Source organism: Thalassophryne amazonica, chromosome 8 (genome assembly GCF_902500255.1).
Source record: "Thalassophryne amazonica chromosome 8, fThaAma1.1, whole genome shotgun sequence".
Classification (NCBI taxonomy): Eukaryota; Metazoa; Chordata; class Actinopteri; order Batrachoidiformes; family Batrachoididae; genus Thalassophryne; species Thalassophryne amazonica.
This window is the reverse complement of record NC_047110.1, coordinates 54,117,954-54,136,733: the sequence shown is the minus strand read 5'-3', so window position 1 is coordinate 54,136,733 and position 18,780 is coordinate 54,117,954. Positions and strand designations below refer to the sequence as shown.

Below are 18,780 nucleotides of genomic sequence, written 5' to 3'. Positions count from 1 at the left end.
AAGCGCAGTGCCTCTTCCTCCACACCACCTCACAGTTTGTCTCAAACTTCAGTAAATTATCAATGATAGTCCCAAGGTATTTCTAAGTTTGCATAATTTTGACTGGTTGGCCATTAATTATTGTAATGTCAGGTGTGCTGGCATGCTTCCTAAAATCAATGACCATATTTTTAGTTTTTAATGTATTGAGCTGAACACTGAGCTGGACACTGTAAAGCTCCATCAGTGCCAAGCAGGGCATGTCGTGATGAGTACATGCAGGTTTGGGCGGGCAGGGCTCAGTGTGTGTGAGGACTGCATATAAGCCTGCCACCTTCCAGATGACTGTAATTATTGGCCTCCCTCCTTCCTCTCTTCTCATCATGTAATTTCTGTACTCCCCTGTTTTTTCTTTGCCTTTTTTGGTTATTAACACTGACCCTGTTTATTCTAGTGTAAATTACATTGTCAACCACTTCCTGTTTGACTGTCCATGCCCGTATCTGCACGTGTTTGTGATGTGTATCTACAGATAACCAGCGGATCCAACTGACCTACCGCAAGGAGATATATCAGCCCAGTCTCACGCTTGTTTTTTTTTGTTCTGTGATACCGTCAGGAAACGCATCACATTTTGTAATGTGGTCAAGGTAAGTTTACTTTGTAAACCCCCCCCGTGTGATACTGTCCCGGAATAATTTTGTGAGACTCTCACAAAATGTGTTATGTTTTGTGATGGTATCACAAACTAATAGATTAAATCACTTTTTGTGATGCAATCATGAACTGGTGTGAGATCAGGTTTTATATATCGTGCACCTGGAAAGTTAACAGCGCTTCAGTTTTTGTTTTTTTGTTTTTTTTTATGTTACAGCCTTATTCCAAAATGGATTCAATTAATTTTTTTCCTCAAAATTTGACACAATACCCCATAATGACAATGTGAAAAAAGTTTTTTTTTTTTTTTTTGGGGGGGGGGGGGGGGGGTGCAAATTGATTAAAAATAAAAAAACCTAAGAAATCACATGAACATAATTATGCACAGCTTTTGCCATGAAGCTCATGAGCTCAGGTGCATCCCCTTTCCACTGATCATCCTTGAGTTGTTTCTACAGTTTAATTGGAGTCCACCTGGGGTAAATTCAGTGGATTGGACATGATTTGGAAAGGCACACACCTGTCTACATATAAGGTCCCACAGTTGACAGTGCATTTCAGAGCACAAACCAAGCATGAAGTCAAAGGAATTGTCTGTAGACCTCTGAGACAGGATTGTCTCGAGGCACAAATTTGGGGAAGGGTACAGAAATATTTCTGTTGCTTTGTATGTCTCAATGAGCACAGTGGCCTCCATCATCCATAAATCAGAGATGTTCGGATCCACCAGATCTCTTCCTAGAGCTGGCCGCCAATCTAAATTGAGTGATCGGGGGAGAAGGGCTCCCCCTGTAGCTGCCACCTTATCGTGGTGGGGGAGTTTACGTACCTGGATGATTCTAGGAGCTATGTTGTCGGGGGCTTTGTGCCCCTTGTAGGGTCTCCCAAGGCAAACAGGTCGTAGGTGACGGGTCAGACTAAGGGCAGTTCAGAACGTCCATGACCAGTAAAAAATCAAGGACCGAGACGTCGCCCAGTATGGCGGAGCCGGGGCCCCACCCTGGAGCCAGGCCTGGGGTTGGGGCTCGCGTGCGAGTGCCTGGTGGTCGGACCTTAGCCCATGGGGCCCGGCCGGGCTCAGCCCGAAAGAGCAACGTGGGCCCGCCCTCCTGTGGGTTCACCACCTGCAGAGGGGGCCATGTGGTTCGGGTGCAGAGAGGATTGGGTGGCGGTCGAGGGCGGGTGGCCCGACGGCCCGGTCCATGCTCACAGCCCCTGGCTGTTGGGATGTGGAATGTCACTTCGCTGAGGGTAAGGAGCCTGAGCTTGTGCGGGAGGTTGAGAGATACCGACTAGAGATAGTCGGGCTCACCTCCATGCACAGCTTGGGCTCTGGTACCCAACTCCTGGAGAGGGGCTGGACGCTTCATTTTTTTGGCGTTGCCCACGCAGAGAGGCGGAGAACTGGGGTCGCATTGCATTGTAGTCGTATCATCTGACCTTCGGCCACGTGTCTCGGACACTCGAGTGAAGAGAGGGGCAGAGCTGTTGACCGATCACCACCTGGTAGTGAGTTGGATCCGCTGGGAGGGGAGGAAGCCAGTCAGACCTAGCAGGCCCTCTGTCAGCGAGGTCTTCAACTCCCACCTCCGGGAGAGCTTCTCCCAGATCCCAGAGGAAGGTTGGAGACATGGAGTCCGAGTGGACCATGTTCTCCACCTCCATTGTCGATGCGGCCGCTCGTAGCTGTGGTCACAAGGTCTCTGGTGCCTGTTGCGGCGGCAATCCCCAAATCCGGTGGTGGACGCCGGAAGTAAGGGATGCCGTCAAGCTGAAGAAGGAGTCCTACTTATCTTTGTTGGTAGGTGGGACCCCGGAGGCAGCTGACAGGTACCGGCAGGCCAAGCGTGCTGCAGCCCGTGCGGTCGCAGAGGCAAAAACTCGGGTCTGGGAGGAGTTCGGGGAGGCCATGGAGGAGGACTATCGGTCAGCCTCGAGGAGATTCTGGCAAACCGTCCGACGCCTCGGGAGGCGGAAGCAGCTCTCCACCAGCACTGTATACGGTGCGGGTGGGGAGCTGTTGACCCTAACTGCGAATGTTGTCGGGCGGTGGAAGGAATGCTTCGAGGACCACCTCAATCCCATCGTCACGTCTTCCGAAGAGGAAGCAGAGACTGGGGACTCAGAGGTGGACTCATCCATTACCCAGGCCGAAGTCACTGAGGTGGTTAGAAAGCTCCTCAGTGGCAAGGCACCTGGGGTGGCTGAAATCCGTCCTGAGTACCTTAAGTCTCTGGATGTTGTGGGACTGTCTTGGCTGACACGCCTCTGCAAGATCGTGTGGCGATCGGGGACAGTGCCTCTGGATTGGCAGACTGGGGTGGTGGTCCCTCTGTTTAAGAAGGGGGACTGGAGGGTGTGTTCCAACTATAGGGGGATCCGATGTGGTTCTGTTGGCTTCGTCAAATCAGGACCTCCAGCGTGCACTGGGGCGGTTTGCAGCCGAGTGTGAAGCGTCCGGGATGAAAATCAGCACCTCCAAATCCGAGGCCACGGTTCTCGACCGGAAAAAGGTGCTTTGCCCTCTTCAGGTCGGTGGAGTGTCCTTGCCTCAAGTGGAGGAGTTTAAATATCTCGGGGTCTTGTTCACGAGTGAGGGACGGATGGAGCGTGAGATCGATAGACGGATCGGTGCAGCATCTGCAGTGATGCGGTCGCTGTATCAGACCGTCGTGGTGAAGAGAGAGCTGAGTAGGGGGGCAGAGCTCTCGATTTACCGATCGATCTACGTTCCGATCCTCACCTATGGTCATGAGATTTGGCTCATGACCAAAAGAACGAGATGGCGAGTACAAGTGGCTGAGATGAGTTTCCTCTGCAGGGTGGCTGGGCGCTCCCTTAGAGATAGGGTGAGGAGCTCGGTCACTCGGGAGGAGCTCGGAGTTGAGCCGCTGCTCCTCCACGTCGAAAGGAGTTAGTTGATGTGGCTCGGGCATATTTTCCGGATGCCCCCTGGACGCCTCGCTGGAGAGGTGTTCCGGGCACGTCCCATTGGGAGGAGGCCCCGGGGAAGACCCAGGACACGCTGCAGGGACTACATCTCTCGGCTGGCTTGGGAACGCCTTGGGGTTCCCCTGGAGGAGCTGGGGGAGGTGTGTGTGGATCGGGAGGTCTGGGCGGCTTTGCTTGAGCTGCTGCCCCCGCGACCCGACTCCGGATAAAGCGGAAGAAAATGGATGGATGGATGGATGGATGGGGGAGAAGGGCCTTAGCCAGGGAGGTGACCAAGAACCCAATAGTCACTCTGTCAGAGCTCCAGCCTTCCTATGTGGAGAGAGGAGAACCTTCCAGAAGGATAACCATCTCTACAGCAATCCACTAATGAGGCCTGTATGGTAGAGTGGTCAGACGGAAGCCACTACTTAGTAAAAGGCATATAGCAGCCAACCTAGAGTTTGCCAATGGCACCTGAAGGACTCAGACCGTGAAAAAGAAAATTCTCTGGTTTAATGAGACAAAGATTGAACTCTTTGGCGTGAATGCCAGGCATCATGTTTGGAGGAAACCAGGCACCATCCCTATAGTGAAGCATGGTGGTGGCAGCATCATGCTGTGGGGATGTTTTTCAGTGGCAGGAACTGGGAGACTAGACAGGATTGAGGGAAAGATTAATGTAGCAATGTACAGAGACATCCTGGATGAAAACCTGCTCCAGAGCATTCTTGACCTCAGACTGGAGTGACGGTTCATCTTTCATCTGCCATATAATAACACCTCTGCCCATTCTCCATGTATTGTTGAGTTGCGTCAGGAAAGGCATCTGGCACAAAACTTGCCAAATCGATGTGCAGATCTATAATGGATTTTCTGTGGTGACACACGCAAAGTGGGAGAAGCAGAAAAAAAAAATGTATTTCTTAAATTCTGATCTACTGGAAACGCAGCATGAAAAATGAGTCTTTGTCCTTCACTGTCACCCAGCATGAAGAGCACAAAGTATTTTAAAGCACTTTCTGATGCCAGCTGACACTCATCACACAGTAACAACGGTGTGCCACCTTACGTCTGGAGTTTCATTACAAAATCAGGAAAACACAAATGAACTTGGTGGGGAAAAACAAAACAATATCACATTGTCTTTTTGCTCCCCTGACAGAACACAGTGTCTGAGGTTATTTGGAAGCGATAGTATGATTCGTGGAGGGTGAAAGGTGCTTGTGCATTAGCATAAATCACAAAGCAACATCATGCCAGAAAACGATGACAGCCTTGAAATATACTAGTGAGCGTACAGTTAAGAGAAGAGGCGGATGTACGAGAGAAACCTGAGAAAATTGTGTCATCAGGAATGAAGTTGGAATGAGTCAGAGCTGACTCATCTCCGTCCTGTACGCTCGCCTCCTCTGTCACTGCCATATCGCTCATATAATCATCCCGGTAATGATGCAGCTGCGGATCTGATCATTATTTTTACCAATAACCTGTTTCCGTGAAAAGGGGTAATGAAATGAATGAATGAATTATTGCAACATCTTTGTAAAGGCTGGTTCCGTTTTACCTGCTCTGCCTTTGACAGTTTAAGAGCGTCAGCCATGTCTTCTAAGTATTCTCACAATGATTGTGTGCTGAAGTGCCCATACATTCACAGTGTTTGCTTTTCTGAGTCTGTATCAGTGTGTCATACTGTAACCAAACAGAAACTATATCTTATTATTACATTACAGCTCAGAATCCTCACTGGGATTTTAAAATGAACTTTCAGATCTGCGTCCCTGAACTCTGCCTCTTCTGTTTGTGTGTATGAGAGCAGGCCAGGTGTTCCTGCAGTCAGTTTGTGAGACAGGACACATCAGCCTGAAGAAATCTGAGTCACAGAGGACAAAAGTGAGGTGAAAGCTAATTTACATCAGAGGACACTGTGTGACAGTTACTGGATTTCTGATGCTCACTGAGTCAGCTTTATTTAAAGCTGAACTCAAACGAAAATTACAGCTTGGTTTTTGTTTGTTTATTTTTGCTGCAGCATCTGCCATGTAAATGATGTGGCAGGTCTGTTTATTAAAATGTCTGAACACAAAAGGGAGACATTTAGATTTGATATTTTAGGTTTCATAATATGGCAGGAAGTCAGCATGCTGATACAAAAAACAGGATTTACTGTATTTGTGATTGAATTTGAACCACACAGTAAATTTTGCTGAGTAAAGTATACCAAATAGAGTAAAATCAGCTCTATCGTCTTGGCAAATCAAGTGTTTCTACTCCAGTAAGAGTTGATCTTACACTGTGATAGAGTATATTTAACTCTATTTGGACTGGGACCAAATGTTTTCCCAGCACAGTAAATTTTACTCTGCAAAACTGACTGTGCACTTACAATATCATACATTCTCATTGCTCCTTGAAAATATCTGAAAATATTGAAATACCTTGAAAATATCTGGGCCCCATAACCATCAGATGACAAGGTAAAGCCTCTTAAATCATTCTAGAGTCAGTTTTAAGCAGAAACAAGCCGAACCTCGGTGATGCTTTGAAATGACGGACGCAAAGTCAATGCAACAGCTAGCAGCTCGTGTCGCTGTGGCGCTCTGATTACTTCCTCAGTCTTTTATGATGAAATAATGCTGAATTTATGTGGAAATAATTGTTGTACAAAAGTTCAGGTTTCGTGTTTGGAAACACGAAACCTTTCAACTGTACAATAAACTGTAAATTTCTGAATGTATCATCAGATATGGACACAGAAGGACCTCTGGATTATTTAATGTAGGATTTTCATGGTGGGTTTTTTTTTTCTTCAGGTCAGAGTGGAGCAGAGAAGTGGTTTTCAGCGCTGACTCTCTGATCTCTGCTGTTTGCGATTTCATACAAAGAAAATGAGAACTATATTTCTTATTACTTTAATTATTGGTTTAAAATCGCAAAACTATGACTCTATAAGCTTGAAATACGACCGAATTGGAACATTTTCAGCAACATTTCAGTTCACTTTTCAAAAATTCTGTGCTGGGCGGCACAGCCAATTTTAACAAGAGAGCCGGGCGGAAACTTGCAGTACAGGGCGGGGCCGCCCGGCGCCGCCCACCGTGGCTAGAACCCTGGTATGTGTGTGTGTGTATAAATTAAGAAATTAATGACAAATTAATCTGATTGACTTTATTCATTACTAGCTGGGGTACCCGGCGCCGCACGGGTTAACCTGTTTGAGACATAAGCCAAATGCCAATCATTTTAATCACAACAATTGCCCAACATTTGTTTTTGTAATGCTGATGTCTTATATACAGCCCAGCCTCACGTTTTTTTTTTTTTAATGCTCCCGTGACGAAATGAGTCAAATTTTTGTGACAGGGTTTTTTTTAACTCACTATTCCTAACCCTACTCCTACCCCCGACCCTAACCTTAACTATAACCTAATCTTACTCCTCCCCCCCCACCCTAATATCAATGAATCAATATTGAGGTAGTGGTGTATTTCACTGTTTTTACATTGCAATTTTACAAATGTTAAATGAATGTATTCAGACAGGAAGGCAACTGGGTTGTAGAGGACAGTCAGGTGCTTAACAGTTGAGAACAAAGTAGCTGAGGAAAGGGATTAAATAAACAGAGATGGCCAACACATATGCAGGGCTGGAAATTTGAATCTGCCTGGTCATACCCATAGGGGGTATGGGGGTAATTTTCAGTTCAACTTTTAAAAATGGTACCAGTTTCTTCCCATGTCATAAAGATTCAGAATATATATAGTTTTTAGGGCTACATATTATAGTTTGGGAGTTTATCCCGGACAGACAGAAAGACAGAAAGAAGTGGCAGCATGAAAAGCACATTGTACAACACTGTGTGGTCTTACATAAATGGCTATTTTGGGGGTAATTTTCAGTTCAAATTTTTAAAAAATTGTACCAGTTTGTTCCCCATGTCATGAGGATTCAGAATATATTTAGTTTTTACGACCACATATTATAGTTTGGGAGTTTATCCCGGACAGACAGACAGACAGACATAGCCCTTTATGTATATAGATTAACCCCAGTTGAGTCATTCTGCAGCCTTGCTGTATCTGGGCACGGTTTCAGTGCACTAGGTAGATATGCCAACATTGATTGACGGCATCATACAATGGTGTTTTTCCCCACATAATTTTAATACCTAATAACAGATTAAAATAATCATTTAGATTTGGCTGTGGACATAAAGCATTTTGTGTATGTGTGTGTGTTGTGACAAACTCAGAACACCTTTTTTATGACAGGATCTTTAACAGTGCTCAAAGTACTTGTAAATTTTCACATTATTTCATTCAATCAACTGAAATTTGGATAACCTTGCAACCACATGATGTCATCTCATTTTGCTCAGGATTTAATAATGTGGGGGAGGTGATGGTCTAGTGGTTAAGCATTGGGCTTGAGACCAGAGGAGTCTTGGTTCAAACCCCACCCAGACCAGACAATCACCAAGGGCTCTTGGGCAAGGTCCTTTATCTCAGAGTTGCTCCCAGTGTGTAGTGAGTGCCGTGCATGGCATCATTATAAAGCACTTTGACCTTCTGATTCAGATGGAAAAGCACTATATAAATGCAGCCCATATAGGTAATGATGATGTCATCCAAACATCACAAATTGATGTCAAATTGTGACATCTGACATTTTGATATTGTTGTATGGCTGGGGGGGCCTGGCTGCCGGTTTGTTTGCCTTTTGTGTTTCCTCCCAGGTGGCATGCATTTGGGACTGAGTGGCTGTGTTGCTGAGGCTGTTAGGACTTCACCCTGATCACCTGCGACTCGTCAGGACTCACAGCTGAGGTGCATCTGGAGGGATTGGAGTATGTTGGCATTTAAGACTGAAGTGCACAGTGTGCATTTGCCAGAGACTCGACCTTGTGACCAGACGGGTGAGATCGTCGTCTCGGGAGCCATCTCATCAGCAGCGGATGCTGAGAAACGTCCAGGTTTGATGCACAGTCTGTGAAAGAGGAGGGGGTGAGGTCTCACGCTCGTCAGCACACTTCCTGAGGTACGTTAGATTTTGTGACTAACAGTTATACAGTCAGTAAATGTGGTGTCCCTCACACCTTATTGTATTGAGCTGTTTGTTAGTCATGTATCGGCTTCCACTGCGGTGGAGTTTTGTGAACGGGATGTTCCATGCCTGCAGGTTGGAAGCTGATCAGCAATCAAGCCAGGAAGTGTTTGCTGTTTGTACACTTTTAAGTGTTCTGTGTGTAGAGTGTGGACTCACATAATGGTTCCTTCTTTCACAGACTCGGTTGTTGCGGCCACCTGGGGGGTGTCGGCGGGGTCCTTGGGTCCGAAACAGCTTCTGGCTCCGGACCGTTAGCGCTGCTGGGAGCGCACCACGCCAGGCCGCACCTTTCTGTTCTTACATTTTCACTGTTATGTATTAAATGCAGTTAGCCTTTGTACCGTGCTCTGCTTATTTCATACTGGGTCCTTCAAACGCTGGTCGGTTCTCCGAGCTGCGTCCGACACATAACAGATATGACATCTGGATGTCATTTTAACGATGCTGTGACATCCATATATGACACCCAGCAGAAGTCATGCTGTTGTCGTGTGTGTGTTTTTTTTAATACATGTATGCATTTACTGTCTTTCCCATGTCAACTCCAGAGTCTGCTTCAAGTATTATTTTGTGGCAAGCTGGAAATTTCATGTGAATTAGAATCTTAGGACAATGACATCAGGAGGATTTATCCGTGGATTTATTTACAATGCATGATGCACCGTGATGTGTTTAATGATGATCTAGTGGCGAGTATGTTTCCACGTCAGTGTTAAGCCCGATTGCTTTCATCCCGAAGCCCTACTATTTCTGCCAGGAAGGTAAGAAATTAAACTCTTTTTATTGTAATTTAATCATTATTTTAATTAAAAGCAAACTGAAAACAGGTCGGTTTGGCATTTACGAGCCATGTAAGCCCATTGTTTTGCTTTTTTTAATAAATCGAATGCAATCAAAACACTGTGGCAAATCTTGAAATTGCTGCACGCATAAAATTTAAATTTGAAAGTAAAAGAACATAACGGGGTTATTGTATATTATATAAAATAACATGTATAATATATTATACATAATAAACAGGGCAACCGAACATTTAGAGATCACATTTGTCAATAAAAGAAGCTAGTTTTGAATAATTACTGAATTCAATCAGTGATAAAGACTTATAATAATGTTTTAATTCATTTCTCCAATGACTAATGTAATTTTTTCAAGACAAAACCTGACATTTATGTACTGTATGTAGTTGGATAAATTTTGTTCCCTCAGCATAAACACTGTATTGCACATCCGGGTACTTTATGTCCTTTTGGCAGCTGCACCCCCATTAGGGTGGTCACGTCCTCCTTTTTGCCACAAATTGAGATGGTTTGCAGCATCATTATTGACAGTACGCCTTCAGTTTTGAAATGCGTGTTTAAACATACGAGGTCTATTAGAAAAGTATCCGACCTTATTATTTTTTTCAAAAACCATATGGATTTGAGTCACGTGTGATTACATCAGACATGCTTGAACCCTCGTGGGCATGCGAGAGTTTTTTCACGCCTGTCGGTTACGTCATTCGCCTGTGGGCAGTCTTTGAGTGAGGAGTCGCTCACCCTCTCGTCGATTTTTTCATTGTTTAGGAATGGCTCAGAGACTGCTGCTTTGTTTGATCAAATTTTTTTCAAAACTGTAAGGCACAACTGAGTGGACACATTTGATAAATTCAGCTGGTTTTCGGTAAAAATTTTAACGGCTGATGAGAGATTTTGGTCTGGTAGTGTCGCCGTAAGGACAGCCCACGGTGCCTGACGGCGAGCTGCGCTTCGAGGCGGCAGCGTCTCGCCATTTCAAGTTGAAAACTTCCACATTTCAGGCTCTGTTGACCCAGTAAGTCGTCAGAGAACAGAGAACTTTCAGAAGAAGTCGGCATGAGGAGTTTATTCAGACATTCCATTGTTAACAGACATTTTGTAATGAAAGAACGTGCGGGCAGAGTCGCATGTCGGGCCGGACCCGACCGCGGGGGGTTGCGACAGGAAAAACACCTCTGCACGTCTTTCATTACAAAATGTCCTTAAACAGTGGAATGTCCGCATAAAGTCCTCATGCCCGCCTCTTCTGAATCTTCTCTGTTCTCTCACGACGTCCTGGGTGAATTAAGCCTTAAATTAGGATGTTATCAGGCCCATGATGGCGCCTGGAAGCGCTGCACAACGTCCCGCTGCGTAGGAAGTCCTTACACCGACAGAAACACCCCATAATCTCTCATCAGCCGTTAAACTTTTCACCGAAAACCAGCTTAATTTCTCGAATAGTGTCCACTCGGATATTCCTCACAGGTCCAGAAAAAATTTTGATAAAGCAACGCGCGCCGTCTCGAGCAGCGTGTGAAACAAAGGAATTCAGCCGAGAGGGCGGGACCACATCTCACTCAAGGCCTGCCCACAGGGAAAAAACTCACGCATGTGCACGAGGGTTCAAGCATGATTGGTGTAATCGCATGTCTTTCAAATCCATATAGTTAAAAAAAAAAAAGGGTCGGTTTATTATCTAATGGACCTCGTACATTTTTAAAAGAGTTTCTGCTTAAAACTGACTTTAGAGCTGTTGATGCTTCGAAATGATGCATGCGCAGTGCGTCATTGCATCAGTGCGTCCACTGCGCGTGCGTCATTTCAGACCACAGCAGCACGTCAGAGACAGAGTCTCTTCACCCAAAGCAATCAAATGGATTCATGGGTTTATTAACCATCAGATAAGGTAAAGCCTCTTAAATCGTTCTAGAGTCCGTTTTAAGCAGAAACAAGCCGAAACTCAGTGATGCTTTGAAATGATGGACGCAGAGTGAATGCAATAGCTAGCAGCTCGTGTCGCTGCAGCGCTCTGATTGCTTCCTCAGTCTTTTATGATGAAATAATGCTGAATTTATGTGGAAATAATTGTACAAAAGTTCAGATATCTGTCACTGAGACAAATGATGACTGGAGTGCAGTTTTAAACAGAAATGAGTTGATAACCCGTGAACTGCGACTGATGACGCATGCGCAGTGAAGGTGTGGCGGACCGATTTTTAGGAGGGACTGTTTGGTCGACGACACTGGTCTCATTCTCCCCTCATCATGAGTTTGTTGTTGTAACCACCATGGTAACTACTTGGCCAGTTTCAACTTTAATAGCTTGGTTGTATTCTGTGTTTTCATGCCCCTTTTTAACCCTGTTGTTTTTTCTGCTTTTTCCTCCTGCCCAGCCACGCTCACCGGCCCTGCTCAGCCTAGTGTGGAACCCCTTTACTTTTGGCAATAAACTCCTTGTTGAATCTGTTTGGAGTCTATTGTGTGGGTTCTATTTCAGTTTGAAGCCTGTGCTTAACAGGAGATGAGGGAGCTGTGGGTGGAGGAGCCAGCACTGCTCCATACTTAAAAATAAGGAGGTATCTATCTTCTTTGTTTGTGCTCCTCTGTTCACTTTCTAATGGTCCAAGTAAGCCAACAAGAAATCCCATCCTTAATCTCATAGCACATAAAATTATCATGCAAGTTGAACGGCAGTTTTTTTCCCCAAAAGTTTGTTTTTGATATTTGTGTGACACTCGTGATTTTTATCGTGTTTACATCATAAGCACACCACGTGAAAACATTTTTTTTATGACATGTATCATTTCTTCTTTACCTCTCCTCACCTGAGATGGAAGCATTTTGGATCCAGTCTTCCTCTTCTTTGTGTGGTATTCTGAAACAGCTCTTCACATAAGACTCAAACACAGGCCTTTGCCACCACATATAGCACTGTGGCTGATCCAACGACAGAAAAATATTCTTAAAATTTTATTCAGTTTCCTCACATGTAAACTACCAGATAGTCAGAAAATAGATACGCCACATTTCTACTGCCTTCACTGAGTGCAGCAGAGGAAAAACGCGGCTCCAGCAGACCAAAGAAGAGCAGCTCTCAGTTCATATTCAGAGTAATGGAGAAATCCCCGCAGTAAGATACCAAAGAGTTAATAATTAATGCAAGTGGTGGTCTAAAAGGTAGATGCGATTCTCATTTAGTGGCCATTTTCAACTGAATCTTGTGTTTAGATTAAACACTTAACAAAACAGGCTTGACTCACATTTTAAGGCTGAAAATGTTTTAATATTCTTATGTACACTACAATGAACCACATTTTCTGAAGCAGTGAAAAAGAAAGAGAATATTATAAATAACATTCACAGTGATATACATTACTGAACCAAATTCAGTGTGGCAGAGCGGTCCATTTCTGTTCCCAGTTATGACTAAACCCTGCGGATGAGACAGAAATGAGTTCGGGTCAACAGACACTGAGATACTATGAAGACCTTTCTTAGCCTGGAGTATGTCAGTATGTGTGTGTGTAGCTGCATTCATGGGTATTTGTGGTGAATCTGTGTGATTGTGCATGTTTATACTCGAGTGTGTTTAAATGACACTGCTCGATGGTTTCAGTGTAAATTGTTGCAACTTGTGGGTTTACTAGTTTTCCCCCTAACATAAATCAAAGTAACTTAGACAGACATTTGGTGGACTTTAACAACAGAATTCCCATCATTGTCCAATCACAAGTCACTGCATTACTCCATGCATGTCTTTGATGGAATCAAGCAACAAAACAATATGGAGACAGCCATAACCACGTAATTTAATTTTGTAAAATCCTACTTTATTAAAGTATAAAATGTGGCTAAACGTCAATATGGTCACATTCATAAGGCACTTATTGACACGCTTATTGAGTGTTGTTAGAAGGTCCACTGTCCCAGCTTTTTTGAAACGTGTTGCAGGCATCCATTTTAAAATAAGCAAATATTTGCACAACAATAAAGTTTATCAGTTTGAACATTAAATATCTCGTCTTTGTGGTGTATTCAATTGAATACAGGTTGAAGAGGATTTGCAAATTGTATTCTGTTTTTATTTACGTTTTACACAACGTCCCAGCTTCATTGGAACTGGGGTTGTAGTTGTAGTCATAGTATTAAGGAGAGCATGTTGAAGTTGTTTTTACATTTATGGTAACCAATATGTTGCACTACAGGTTAAGTAATTTCACAAAAGTGTGACAATTAAAAAACCCCATTTAATGACTGAATTACCATTATTTGTTGATTTTCAATTCAACAGATTTACAGACAACAGCAGTGGTGGGCACAGCTAACCAAAAAGTTAGTTTTGATAACCGCTAATCCGCTAACTGAAAAATTTACTTTTATAACGATAAACTGATATAAAATTTAGTGGAAGCTACAGCTAACTGCTAACTTTTAGTATTGACTCCGGTACACTGTCAGCTACTGACAAGCCAGTTTTGAGTTTAAACACCGCCAATGCTTCTGAGTAGAATCAAAGGCGATCACAAACCCAACATGAGTCAGAGCTTCTGTCTTTATGCGCCCTACCCACTGCTGTAAGGAACAGTCATTTACATTCACAGCATACAGAGCATCTGATGTGTGGCAAAAGGCATACACAGTGAAACAGGTTTCACTTATGGTTTCATTTAAAAACCAAACTAATTCCAGACGATTTACTGATATAAATTGGTCTGCAGATGTTTTTTGAAGTTAGCAGAAAAGCTAATCCATTAACAAAAAAGTTAGCTTCGCTAATTAGCTCTTAGCAGATTAGTGGAACTGTGCTCACCACTGGACAACTGTACAATTAAATGTGATTAATGTTGTATGCCAACAAAATTATTTTTTTTAAATGAACAAAACTGGGTCTGGTTTATTAGCTTTTTGACAGTATTACATTTATCTGTGAACTTTAAAATCAGTTTGTGGTTGTAATATACACCAGTGGTCCCCAACCTTTTTTTGGACCACGGACCAGTTTATTATTAGACAATATTTTCACAGCCCAGCCTTTAAGGTGTGGCTGAAAAATAAAATAAAATGACCGGCATCATAACTGTGGTATTTTCTAAATGTAATAATAAACGTGAATCCACTGTGTACCCGTATGCAACTTTATTAGCAGTGCCAACAAGAGTAACATCCTCGCTGCCCCCAAAGCTCTCTGCCAGCTTTGATGATGTTTAAACATGCCTTCATGTTTGAGCTGTTTCTGTGCAAGGAGACGGTCCCATCTAGGGGGTAATAGGAGACAATGACACCCGAAGCGTGTTGCTTATGTCCAGTCTACTCCGTAATTTGATTTGGGTGCTGTCACTGCAGAAAACCCCGCTTCACACAGATAGGATGTCAGAAATGCCAACAGGGCTTTCAGTGTTGTTGTGGCCATCTCAGGGTATTCTGCTTTGATGTAAATCCAGAACACTGGCAAAATTGTTGCCTCAAACATACTTTTAAGGCCGCCGTCATTTGTGATCTCCAGCAGTTTATCTTCTTGCATAGACATGCTGGATTCACCTGGTTTGTGGTTGGGAAGTAGCCCTCAAACTCTTATAAAAGCAAAGACAGGTGATCGTGCACTGGCTGGGAGAATGAAGGCTCTTTCAAAATCACAGTTAATGTTCGAAACATGTTAAATAGACCTATTCCTCATCACTGAAATGTGCTGGCATGGGTGAATGTTTTTTCTGAGACAAATCTCTGCAGTGGCTCTCGTAATTCAAACACTTTGGTCAGCAATCTCCATCTTCTTTCTGTGTATAAGAGAAGGTGTCTGTGCTCCATGTCCGTCTCCTCACAAAGCTGCTCAAACAGGCGCGCGTTATGGGCATGTGCTTTGATGTGGTTAATAATTTTAACATCATTCAATACGCTGTTAAATTCCCGTGCCATTTTTCAGCTTACCAGCATTGCCCTGTGAATGGCATATTGCGTAGACTCGCATTCAGGTGCAACCTCCTTAATCCGAGCAGTTAAACCAGACAGCTGTCCGGTCGTGGCAGCAGCTCCGTCTGTGCTTATGCCAACACAAAAGGAACATTTCCGTTTTCCTGATATATATAATCATCCAGCGACTTGAACAGTTCTGCGGCTGTGGTTTTGGTTGGCAGTGATGGTGCACATAAAGTATTGTGCATAAACAAGTAGTAGTGCCTTGTTGTCAATACCTGTAGACTTGCCAATCTGGAGTGCATACCATGGTGATGTATTAACCCTCTCCAACAACTGTGTCTCAATGCTCTCTATTTACTCAATGCACTGAGCGATGGTGCTGGGCGAAAGAGGCGCCTGTGCTATCTTTTTAACTGCAGCCTCTCTGAGAAGTTCACAGCAAATGTCTTTAGCAGTGGGCAGGATCAAGTCTTCACCCATAGTGAATGGCTTCTTAGCCTTAGCAATACGGTTAGCCACCAATTATGATGCTTTCAGTGCACTCACATTTGTTGATGTGATGGTCCTCAGTAATTGTTTGTCCTTCTTGTTCGGCTTTTTTACTTTCAAAATACTCCAAAGGCTTGTCTTTTAATACAGGGTGATACATAAGTGGCAAAGCAGTTTTGAAGGCTTCATTGCCTCCTTAGAGAGCCGGTTGCCACATATTATGCAGAGCGGGCTTGGTGTGTGGGAATCACAGGCCCCAATAAGTCCATATTTTAAGTAGGACTCCTGGTATTGTCTGTTAAATGTAGCTTTCTTTTTCTTGGAAGTCACAGACTCTTCTTCTGTCTCCTCCTTTTCCCCTTCACAAAGGAACATTTCAAAAACTTTTTTTTTTACTTACTCATTTTGCTAGCTTGTGGGTTTAATTCTATCCTGAACACATCGTGGAACAAGCGTCTTGACATGCGTCGAGTGAGTCATAAGCAGATGTAACGGGGGGAATCCAGTGTCGCTGACCGAACGGCCCGCCCTGCCGTCACGGCGCATGCGTCATCAGCCGCGGTTCACAGATTATCACCTCGTTTCTGCTTCAAACTGCACTCCAGTCATCTATCTCAGTGACAAATATCTGAAACGTTTGTACAACAATCACTTCCACATAAATTCAGCATTATTTCATCATAAAAGACAGAGGAAGTGATCAGAGCATTGCGGCTACACAAGCTGCTAGCTGATGCATTCACTGCGCATCTGTCATTTCAAAGCGTCACCGAGTATCGCCTCATTTCTGCTTAAAATGGCCTCTCTTCTGCTTAAAACTGACTTTAGAATGATTTAAGTTGTTTTACTTTGTCATCTGATGGTTAATAATCTCATTAATCCATTTGATTGCTTTGGGTGAAGAGACTATCTCAGACAAGCTGCTGAGCTCCAAAATGACACATGCGCAGTGGAGGCAGGGCCTACTAATTTTTAGGGGCGGACTGTCCACTCATTTTTTAAAATAAAATCGCTCAGAATCAGAGAATAAATACAATGAAAATAACGTCAGTTATTTATTCTTTCTGTACGGCCCGGTACCAAATGACCCACTGACCGGTAGTGGTCCGCGGCCCAGGGGTTGGGGAAGTATGATATACACCATTAAATAATATAAAGAAGTTAGGACCAGTGGACCCTCCTTGGGCTCACCAGTAAGTTAATTAGCATGTAGTTGGCACAAACTAGCTTGTTGAGCTCATTTACCAATGAATAAAAGATGCTCAAGATATCTTTTGATTTCTGCACAATTTATTGTAATAACAATAAATTGCATTTGTTGATGTCTTGCTTGTTCCAGATAAAATGCACACGGCTAATTCCTTTGTGACTGACTGCTTATCGTGGATTTTGTCCATATGTTTGACATGTGAGCATGTGAGTGTCTGCTTTAATGTGGTTTTGCATGCACATGTTGATGGCTAAGACGGGATGGAGCGCGGGCAAACGTGTTAACTCACTGCCTCAGGCCAGACAGGCTGAGTTGTCACCCGGCTCACACACGCTCTTCACCCCCCTCCTGCTTGCCAACTCGAACGATCAAGGACGTCTGCTCGCCCAGATGGACATTCTCACTAATTCTGGGCAGGTAAGAGCCCGGCTACTCAAACAGCACCGAGCTCTTCTTTCAAGTGTGATGATCTTTAGCACACACTAAGGAGGATAATTTAAATTACAGTAAATACAATTCATCACTCACAGGAGGTAAAGTCTCAATAAAGTGCAAAAGTTGTCTTTTTTCCTTCATCCCTTACCAAGGCTACAGTCATAAATCAGGGTCATTAAGAAGTAAACATGAACATTTTTTTAAACTTAGATTTGTAACTTAACTGAGTGCATAAAGCTGACGCTGTTAAATAGGGTGACCTGTCTGTGTCCAGTTCTTGTGTCTCCCTCAGTCTGAAACAAATCATTTTTTCACCAGTGTCTCTGTCACCCTCTGCTGGCAAAAATCTTGTAGCATTTTCCTGAGGTCAAACTGAATAGCTCCCTAGGAGGAACCATCGCTCCCTGTCCAGTAACTCATCCTCCACTTTAATGTTGGCTGCAGCAAGAAAAGCTTTTTTGCTCTTCACCATCACTTCCAGCACCATTCCATATAGCAGCGGGACATCATTGTACTCCAACTGTGAACAGCAACGAGACATTTTAGATACCAGGATGTTTATACTATACCACCTTTTGTATTTATCTTTTCCAGTTCTTATTTCTGTTAAAAATATATGGACTACTACATTCTTTGATTTGGCTGTGCTAAGGCTTCAACCTTGTAATTCCATTTATTTCAATTTATTTAGTTTATTTTGGGCCAAATCACAACAAGGCTGTGTCAAAGCGCTTCACACAAGCAAGATCTCACTTAACCCCGAGAGCAAGGACACAGGCGACAGTGGTAAGGAAAAACGTGCTCTGATGATATTGAGGAAGAAATACTAGGGGAGCCACAACTGCTACCTTTGCACCCCCCCCCCCCAAAAAAAACTAAACCAAACCAACTTTTTTAGGTTCCTTTGATGACCCCACAACACAATCAGGATGTTCCCAAAAATAAAAACTGGCCTGAAGCCAGTTATCCAAGATGGTGTCTAAGATGGCCGCCAAAATAGGGTTTTTCACAAAAACACCTTTAAACAACATATAAGCAACTTAAATATCACAAAGATTCAATGGGAAGACCATTGCAGGTCACAGCAAACTCATTTGTGCCTAAATTCATTCATGGGTTTAAGATTCAAAATGGCGTCCAAAATGGCCACCAATAGACCTTATCATTGAATCTCTGTGATATTTAAATTGTTTATATGTTGTTTAAAGGTGTTTTGGTGAAAAACCATATTTTGGCAGCCATCTTGGATGTCATCTTGGATAACTGGCTTCAGGCCAG

At 43.7% G+C, this 18,780-nt stretch overlaps 1 protein-coding gene and 1 long non-coding RNA gene across 2 annotated transcripts in view; one reads left to right on the top strand and one right to left on the bottom strand.

Annotated features, from left to right (window-relative positions):
* Positions 1 to 18,780, top strand: part of LOC117515636 — a 402,159-nt gene that overhangs the window by 284,759 nt on the left and 98,620 nt on the right. The gene's annotated exons all lie outside the window — the stretch shown is intronic.
* Positions 16,912 to 18,780, bottom strand: part of pik3c2g (phosphatidylinositol-4-phosphate 3-kinase catalytic subunit type 2 gamma) — a 124,096-nt gene continuing 122,227 nt past the window's right edge. The window contains 1 exon segment of the mRNA XM_034176285.1: positions 16,912 to 18,022. Coding sequence (XP_034032176.1) covers positions 17,870 to 18,022 — 153 coding nt within the window. The 3' untranslated portion in view covers positions 16,912 to 17,869.